At 32.6% G+C, this 10468-nt stretch overlaps 1 protein-coding gene across 1 annotated transcript; it reads left to right on the plus strand.

The window, feature by feature from the left end:
• The first annotated feature begins 6508 nt into the window (after window positions 1-6508).
• Window positions 6509-9883, plus strand: LOC134695376 (tereporin-Ca1-like). Its single transcript, XM_063556606.1, has 3 exons — window positions 6509-6613; window positions 7985-8238; window positions 9479-9883. Exons 1-3 carry the CDS (start codon window positions 6580-6582, stop codon window positions 9881-9883), a joined length of 693 nt encoding a protein of 230 aa, XP_063412676.1. The 5' UTR covers window positions 6509-6579.
• Window positions 9884-10468: the final 585 nt, after the last annotated feature.

Below are 10468 nucleotides of genomic sequence, written 5' to 3' on the forward strand. Positions count from 1 at the left end.
GTTATGTATTCAGGTTTAGTTTTCTGTAATTAGTTCAGTTTCTTTGTGTATATCTCTTTCATATTCATTTGATAAAATTTACTGTTTGCAATAGCATGAATTGTTCTATATAATAAGAATGTTCTTATCCCGGGCATAAAAACAATGCCGTATTTGGCGAAACCTTTTCAACTTTTGATCTTCAGTGCTGTACAACTTTGTACTTTTTTCACTTTCGATCTTTTATATCTGGGCGTCACTGGTGAGTCTTGTGTGGACAAGGCGTGTTTTTGGCGTATTGAATTTTAAATTTGATGCTTTTTGTTAATCTATTAATCATGTTTTTCTTTGTCTAATATGTTCTCCTATTTATATGTATTGTAGTCCTGTAATATTATGTTGTCATTTCAATGTTATATTTAACTTTGCCATTAAAGTGCGAGGTTTGGCATGCCATAAAACCAGGTTCAACCCACCACTTTTATTCCCCTTTAAAAGTGTCCTGTACCAAGTCAGGAAGATGGTCATTGTTATATTATTGTTCGTTTCTTTGTGTGTTGCATTTTAACGTTGAGTGGTTTGTGTTTCCTCTTATTTTTGAGATATTGAGATAAGACGTGGCACGGTACTTGTCTATCCCAAATTCATGTATTTGGTTTTCATGTTATATTTGTTATTCTCGTGGTGTTTTGTCTGATGCTTGGTAAGTTTCTGTGTGTGTTGCGTTTCAGTGTTGTGTCGTTGTTCTCCTCTTATATTCAATGCGTTCCGCTCGGTTTTGGTTTGTTACCCCGATTTTGTTTTTTGTCCATGGATTTATGAGTTTTGAACAGCGGTATACTACTGTTGCCTTTATTAAACAATTTTCAAAAAAATTGTAAATTTTAACTAACTTTTTCCACTGTAACTACTTGGCCAAGTTTATTATAGAAAGAGATAATTGTAAGCAGCAAGAATGTTCAGTAAAGTAAGATCTACAAACACATCACCATCACCAAAGAACAATTTTGTCATGAATCCATCTGTGTCCTTTGTGAAATATTCACATAGACCAAGGTGAGTAACACAGGCTCTTTAGAGCCTCTTGTTATATTGTCTTTTTCTATAACCAAAAGACTTAAAAACTTCTATATAGGCATATATGTCAAAAAATTTTTGGTTTTTAAATTTTTATTTTGGTATGTTAAATAGAGCTTTAAAATACAAATGGAACATTCAAACTCTCAAATGTCTAGGATTAAATCTGTTTTTAAGATACTATATTTTATACCTCAAAAAATTTATTGCATTGGGTGTAATTTTTTGACCATCCCTTTGTCTGTCTGTCTGTCTATTAGTCAGTCCATCAGTCAGTCTGTCTGTCCCTTGTCAGTCAGTTAGTTAGTCAGTCAGTCTGTCCATGCGTCCATTGTTTTTGTCATAGCAACTTCTCTAAAACCACACAACAGAATTTCAAGAAACTTTGTAGCTTATAAGGACATACTACAGTTTGTAGATGTGCATTTCAACAGGAAATTATGATTAATTTTTTTTTCTAGAAGTTATATATATAGGAATACGCCCCTTTGAATTTCGGATTTGGCCTAAATATACTACTACAACAGTTTGTCATTGCAACTCCTTTGAAACCACACAACAGAATTTCATTAAACTTTGTTGTCAATGAAGACATAATATGTTAATGTGCATATCCACAATAACATTTTTATATCTTGACTTTTGTAGATTTATGAGTCTTTGAACTGAGGAATTTGGTGATTTTTTTTTGTCAAGTGACAATGTGTGGGAGTGGGCTCACATAGGTTCCTTTCATTTGCGTAAAGAACGACTCTAAGGTTTACATGTCTGTCTGTCTTAGTTTCTCTGATCTTGGTCTCATTTTCATGGGTTCAATGACAACGTTAAGTTAATGTGATAGATGTACAATTAGTTGTATACACTTGACCTTTACAACTGTCAACATAAAATAAATCCTGGTTGATTAAGCAGGTGAGACATTTCAGCGTGGGCATTTTCATCAAAATGTAAAAATTTGGACTGATCCAAAATAGAGGCCCAATTCAATATTTTGACTTTTCATTGTTCAGTGTTGCATGCCAGTAGTTATGTCCCCTTCTAAGATTTTATAACCAAAAGGTCAACTATATTTGGTGTGTGAAATGATTATGAGTAGAACCTGTATCAGTTTGTCTGACAGCGTTCCTTTTACCTTGACACCTAGTTAATGGTTCATTAATCAATAATAAATTTTCTCAGTTTGGTCTGTTTCTTTTATACCATGAGTAATAGGTAATTTATTGTGTAGTAAATGGTTAAAGGGTGTACATGTATGTCTGACTTGTTTTTTTCTGACCTTGACCTCATTTCCATGGATACTTGATAATGTTCAGTGCAAATACGTAAAACACTTTATCGTTAGGACTATCAACATACAACCATTCATGGTAAGTAAAGTAGGCCACACATTTCACTGATTCTGCTCTTGCTTGCTGTATTTTGTGAATGGAGGTTGCATTTGTGTAATGACAATGCAATTTCCCATAGGAATTCCTGAAGCACTTTTACTATGAAGTTTTTGAAAAATTGTATCCCAGATTAGAAAGTTTTTTTTGAAGGTCAAAATATAGGGCTTTACGACATATTTTCAACTTTTGTGTACGTCTCAGAGTTTAAACTAGCAATAACATTCTTTATAACCTCTACCTTTACTTGATGGTTTCAACAAAATGCATATGCATTTTTCCTGGCAACATTCCTAAGTTATGTCTCTACGAGATGAAACATAGATATCATATCTGGAACCCGTTCTTAAACAGAATTAATTATCTATGAATATTATAAAGAGGCGTGGTTTGGACAAAAGCTGTATTTACAAAATGCAACCTGGAATGATTGTAAGGTGTACATGTCTGTTGAAGGGTTCATCCCGTTTCTCATGTTCTTTAAAAATATATGCAAAAGTATAGTTGTGTTTTGTTAATTGAAAGGTAGTATGGTATACCTGGTTGTCTGGCAGGGTTCATAGAAGAGGTGTCACGGAATAGAAGTTCCTTTATAATATAAGTTCCAAAAGGAAAAAATATTCTGGAATATTTTCCACTGGATTACATATTACAGTATATTACGGATTACAAATGTGTCGAGGTTTGTGATTGGATAACAACACAGAGATGTCAGTATATATTCAGGAAACTGCCGGGGTATATACGACGTTTTTATCCCCAATTGGAACCTCAAAAAACGTCATCATAACACCGGTTACTATGTGACGTAGTCAAAAGCTATCAGACTATCAGAGGCTCACAGAAGGAAACAGTGACGTGCTTCATTAAATAATACATTTTTGATAAAAAATCACGCAATTAACACTTTTAAGGTAGATGCATGGTATACAGCCATTTTGGATTGTACAATCACAGAACAAAGTCGGTCTAGTTATTTGACTAAATCTGCAATTTTGAAGACACATTTGTAATTTAATGGTTATACTGTTTATTTATATAAAGAAAACTTGTTAATTTATTGTTTTATTTAAAACATTTTAACAAATATGAAATTTAATATCATTGTTTTCAAATGAGCCTTTTAATGGATGATAACTCTTTCAGTACAAAATTTATACTGGGGTAATAGGGATTTTTTTTTAATTTTTACTTGTAGTTAGAAAACAAGTGCGATGAAACTATGTTTTCTTTTTATTTTCTTAAAACATATTATGAAACCTATCTTCTCAATTTAATCTATCTTATAGATTTTTTTTATGCACACTAATGTGTTTTTTCATAAACAAACTAATCAAACTTAGTCAATTTTCAACGACTTATAGCTTTAAAAATAGCGCGATGACCTATCCTTTTATTACATTTTTGAAAAAAAGCATCGACAAATCTTCATCTTAGCAAATTATAAGAAAAATTCTGTCTCAAAAATATATATTCTTATGATCTACCTTAATACTTAAATTTAATATTAAAAGTGTTATTATAAATGATTACATACACGATAAAACTATGTTCACAGCAAATTAGATAATCCTTCACGTATGCCGAACATATCAGGTTGGGTTTTTCAACTTATAAATGTGTTGTCAACAAATACATGCACTGGAAAATAACTTTAAGTCAGGGATAATCTGTAATGAATGTGTAATTCAGGTCTCAGAAAGTGTATAAACTGTGACATTCCTGGCTAAGGGGTTATATCCCCTTCGACTTTGGCTCAGGGGATATAAACTCTGAGCCGGGAATGTCACAGTATATACCCTGTCTGAGACATGAATAACATTATATGTTCCTAAAGGAATAAATGGTATAGAATATTTGTTCTAACTAGAAGTTATGACAATTTTTATAACAAGGTTTCCGATGGAACTTCTGTTAGTCGGAACAAAAATACGTTGACAGAGGAACTGGCAATGCCATACACCGAAAGAAGGCTTACAGAGAAAAAATGCTTTATTACTTTATTGGTAGTTACTTTATCATTTGGTACAAAAATTAATTCGTATTAACTTTTAAAATGTTTATATTATTGAAAAAGCTCCAAATTATCTCCCTTTGGTGCTAAAATGCCATTTTTGGGCATTATAATTGAAATATCTTTTTTAACTCATTGGTGACCTATATTTTTATTAATATTTTCAAATAAGCTGTACTTAAACTAAATTATTGTAAAATTTGAGAGGTTTATGTAATTAAGTTATTTTTTTTATTTTGATATTACCTCTACATGTATTTCTCCTATTAATTCAACAGAAAAAAGTAGCTTTACAAACATTTATGCTTCTTTCGAAGCCAGATTGTGAGCGTAAATGAACGGTGACCCCATTTTTTGATTTCACTTTTGTCGAGCCTTCGACTTTAGTCGAAAAAGCGAGACTAAGCGATCCTACATTCCGTCGGCGTTGGTGGCGTCAGCGGCGTCAACAAATATTCACTCTGTGGTTAAAGTTTTTGAAATTTTAATAACTTACTTAAACTATACTGGATTTACCAAACTTGGACAGAAGCTTGTTTATGATCATAAGATAGTATCCAGAAGTAAATTTTGTAAAAATAAAATTCCATTTTTTTCGTATTTTACTTATAAAAGGACTTAGTTTTTTCTGTGGGGAAACATTACATTCACTCTGTGGTAAAAGTTTTCAGAATTTTAATAACTTTCTTAAACTATCCTTGGTTTGTACCAAACTTGGACAGAAGCTTGTTTATGATCATAAAATAGTATCCAGAAATAAATTTTGTAAAAAAAATCAATCCATTTTTTCCATATTTTACTTGTAAATGGACTTAGTTTTTTCTGCGTGGGCAATTACATTCACTCTGTGGTTAAAGTTTTTAGAATTGTAATAACTTTCTTAAACTATCCTTGGTTTGTATCAAACTTGGACAGAAGCTTGATTATGATTACAAGATAGTATCCAGAAGTAAATTTTGTAAAAAAATAAATCCATTTTTTCTGTATTTTACCTTTAAATGGACTTACTTTTACTGCGGGGAAACATTACATTCACTCTGTGGTTTAAGTTTTAAAGATTTGAATAACTTTCTCAAACTATCCTGGGTTTGTACCAAAATTAGACAGAAGCTTATTTATGATCATAAGATAGTATCCAGAAGTAAATTTTGTAAAAAGAAAACTCCATTTTTTCTGTATTTTACTTTTAAATGAACTTAGATATTCTTCCAGTTAACATTATGTACAGTCTGCAGTTAAGGATGTCTGCTGGTCATATTTTGGAATTTTCGTCAGATTTTCGGAATTCTCCGGTTTTATCCATTTGAATGATATATAATGATATAATGATATAGCTATGAAAAATCAAGAGAGAACATTTTCCCGCCAAAATTCCAATGGATAATATCTCGAAAACAAGCACATTGACCCCTATATTTTTGGGGCTTTTTTGATTCCTCAATTTATTTCCTATCAGTACATACTAGTTTTATGAAAAAGTTATTTATTCTGAAACTGATTAGCAAACATCCTTAAAGTTTTCAAAACATTTATCAGATTCATTAAATATCCTAGAAGCTTCTTACAATCATAAGATAGTATCAAGAGGAATATTTTCATTGATTTTTTGCCTCGTTTTTTTTAGCCTGCGAGCAACAGTAAAAGTAGGCGAGACACTGGGTTCCGCGGAACCCTTACAAATTTTTCTATTAAGTATAAGATAAAGTCCATTTATAGAAAAAATATAGCGAAATATTAAAAAAAAATGATAAGAGAACCCTTTAATACCATCGAAATTTGCATTCGTATGTTTTTGAAAACTTAAATATTGGTTATTTTAAACAAGGGAAATCAATGATGTAATATGGAATTATATAAATACAAAGGTATTTTGAATGGATCGACACAGTCTACAACCTTACAGGTGCATTAATTGGTACGACAAATGTTATGGTTGCTGTTGTCCATTCCATACGTTTCATTAATAATAATATTTGCATTCATGCATATGTCTACTACACATTAACCGTATAACCTTTGCTTGCAATCTATCAGGATAGATCATATAGGTTATCAACATCGTAAGAACAGGATCAAAAGGTTATCAACTTATTCCACTTAGACTTAATCCTAACGTCCACAAACATGAGAGTTTACCTTCTGATATGTTGTCTAACTGGTATGTACGTGCACACATTTTTTGTCAATATTTGCATTGAGAATTTTGAGGCATTCTTTTTATGCTTTAATGTACATATTTGTATACCTCACAAAAAGGAGGGACGTATATATAAATCGCTATGCCTGCTCGTCGTTATGTATATCCAACTGTAGAACCGGACCAACATGTTAAAGATAGTATACTCGAAACTACGTCATCAACGGCGTCTGTGACATCTATATTTATCATGTTTAGGTTCAGTCTGTTGTTAGGGAAATATTTTTAGCAATCATTTCCTTTGTGAAACTTTCTTTAAATCTATAGAAAATCTTTTTGTATGACAGACAGAAACAACAGCAAAATTTTCTGCGGTTGGGGGTATCGGTAAATTCAGAAAAGCTATTCAGACGGATTGAATTGATAATTTTTTTTATCAAAGAACCAGAATTGAAATTTTGTATTTTCGCCAGAAGGTCGTTTCGTCTACAAATACTCATCAGTGACACTCAATTAAAAAAAAGTTGAAAGACCAAAAAAAGGACGAAGTCTAATAGCACTGAGGACCAATAATTATTGAAGATATTAATCTTTAGTTTTGTGCTCTATAATTGCGGAGAATCCCACAAAGGTGACTAGAGTATATAGTCACTTGGTCCTTTTCCCCGAACGGCAGTAAAACACTTGCCGAAGTTGGGCGTCCGTTGGCTGTACGGGATGTATCAAGTTCGCAGTCACTTCCGTCAGAAGGGGGACGTTAAATCCGATGCCTCGTGTAAAGAGAGCGCCACGTTCTTTGAACGCTAAGAACCCTTGCATCAACTCTTTTGAGTGGTTCGTAGGTGGCCTGTTGCAATTCAAAATTTTTGACCCTATCCAAGACACTCTCATTTTCCAGTGGCAGTCCAAATTTTCCCGACCATCATCCTAGATGGCCTCTATCGTATCAACCTACCTATTGCGTGTATTCATTGTGAACTTGTTCTCGACCTGAATATGCATTAAATATTTACAACAGGACGTTTATCAACCCACAATTAATTAATTAATTGTTATTAAGGAGTAAGTACAAAATTCATGAGGAAGCCAACTTTTAAAAATCCCTTATGCTTTTCATTTGGCAGATCTATAAGATGAAAGATAGCGGAAGTTGCCGGGGTTTACCGATGATTGTAAGGCATTTTTGATAGCTAGGGTCTTCAAATTAAAGTATTTATGCATTATCGTGAAGCTGAATATAATCTGTTATTTTCCAAATCAAAATGTTTTGACATAAACATACTAGTGATTTATAAAATTTAAATCCGTTCGCAAAGTCTTATTTTCAAAATGCTTGAAAAACAGTTATAATATATTACATTAAACAATATAAGATGTTTTTTTAACTTTCAGGGCTATTTTCCAGAGTGACTGGTTTAATAGACTGGGCAGCTGCTATAGCGGCAGCTGGATCGGCTGCAAGTGCTGTAACTTCCGGTGCAAGTGTTCTTAATGGCCTTTTAGGTGGTTCCGGTTATAGTGTTGCCTGTACGGTGGAAGTAGAAAACTGGACCAAATACCCTTTGATATACCCCGAATCATACATCAATGGTGGCATTATTCAAGCTCCACCGGTGGCAGTGAGACCAGGACAAAGGGAGCAATTCGTAAGTAGCAGACATTCATGACCGGTTTAAACGTTTCTAAATACCATTAATGCGATTTTTGTTTGTAATATGTATTTCAATTTGTATTCATCTGTTAAGTTAAGCCTTTGCAACTAATTTGCATAGTTTGTTCTTATGTTTTACTGTTACACCACTGTCACAGCTAGTTAGAGGGAAGATTGAAATCCCTCCATTAAGTTTGACCCCGCCAAATGTTGTAAGTATGTGCCTGTCCCATGTGCCTGTTTGTAATAATGTTCAACCATGCATAAGCAACGCAATGGTACATATTATTGTTTTATTCATAAACATAAAAGAAAAAACATGTGTAATCACGATTATTTAATAATTTATTCATAGTGTAGACAAATTGTGAATTGTGCACGCTAAAATGAATGATTTATAACTTGTGTAATACATATACACGACGACATACAATAGATTAGTAGAAATTTAAACAAAAATGGTATACTTACCAAACTTTATAAGTTAAATCCTGTTTATAAAAGAATATTAGACACACTCGGTAATGCGATAACGCACATGCTTGCCGAACTTTTTCTAAGCCCAATTTCTTTCAATGGAACACGGATCATTCGATAAAATTGATAACGGAAATAATTCCGGAAAATTTAAGATATAAAAAAAAAAAAAAAAGACAAGAAATTTTTTAACAAAGATCTGTATGTGTATTCACAATATTTATTTAATATATTTGTGAAATCAATTATAACTATAGATACTAATATTATGAATAAGTTATATCTTACCAAATAGTGTTTCCCTAAACTATTAGGTAAACTAACATGAGGGATACTAAGTTACAAGCTGTAAACTTGGTAAATTGTAACAGCAAATTTGAAATAAAGATATTTATTACGTTAAAAAAAAAAAAAAAAAAAAAGTATGTGCCTGTCCCAAGTTAGTAACCGATAATTTACTGTCGTTTGGTTACATAATGCAGAAATATAAAATTCGATAAAAAGAAATTATTCTAGATACTAGTAGACTGGTTTATTTATGCCGACCGTTTTATGGATTTATCATTTTATCGTTTTTTATCCGACCATACCGTACCACTTGGTATTCATTTTATATCGTCTAAAATTTTCCAAAAGAAAAATTGCGACAAAGAGACAAATAGAAATATACATTTTTGGTCTTTTGTGGATAGTTGTCTCATTGTCAATCATACCACATTTTCTTTTTTTATTAATTACATTTAATATTTCATTTGCAGGTAGCGCACAAAACCGGCAATACTGCTACTGGTACATACGGAACTGCATCCTGGTTGATATCGTCTACTAATAAGAGAGCAGTCGTCATGTGGAGTTGTCCATACAGTTTTGATTTACACAGCAACGAACTAGGCGTTGGACTAACAGATAAAGGAGTAACACAACATAAAGACTGGTTCCAGCAAATGGAGACTGGAACAAGCGGCTCTGGTTTAAATCTCCAACGTGGAGAATATTACCAACATACTAAAACAATATCTATTAAGGACAGCCAGTTTGAGGTCACTGGAATAATGGGAACCAGTCATAAAGCTAAAGCTCGTATCATCGTCCGACCCTTTGAGTTAAATGATCTTGCTGACTCATTGAAAAAGCAGGTTGAGAAAGTACCTATTGTTGGCTAGCTTCAATACTGTACAATTGTTGATTTTATTATAGTTCTAAATTTTGTGTGTTAATACCTACCTGACCTGACATGACATACTACTGCACATGTATGTACGTCGTAACTACAATCCCCTTCCCTTTCATGAATGTGACCTACCAAATAAGACTATTTACCGGGTTGTTATTACATTTAGCAACACGACGGGTGCCACATGTTGAGTGGGATCTGCTTACCATTCCGGAGCATTGGAGATCACCCCTTGCTTTTGTTTGGGTTCGTGTTGCTTATTCTTTAGTTTTCTATGTTGTGTCATGTGTACTATTGTTTGTCTGATTGTCCTTTTCATTTTTAGCTATGGCGTTGTCAGTTTATTTTCTATTTATGAGTTTGACTGTCGCTCTGATATCTTTCGTCCCTTTTTATATGGTATGTTAAATGGAAAAGTAGTCACTGCAAATCAACATTCAATGACTATGAATAATCATATGCATGTAGATATCGCATTGACCATTTTCTTGAATCTACTTTAACTTATTTCTTTATCCAAGTAATCGGAACACCTAATTTCAATTTTGATTCAAATCAATTTAGTTATAATCCT

The sequence above is a fragment of the Mytilus trossulus genome, chromosome 13, assembly GCF_036588685.1.
Source record: "Mytilus trossulus isolate FHL-02 chromosome 13, PNRI_Mtr1.1.1.hap1, whole genome shotgun sequence".
NCBI classification, from domain to species: Eukaryota; Metazoa; Mollusca; class Bivalvia; order Mytilida; family Mytilidae; genus Mytilus; species Mytilus trossulus.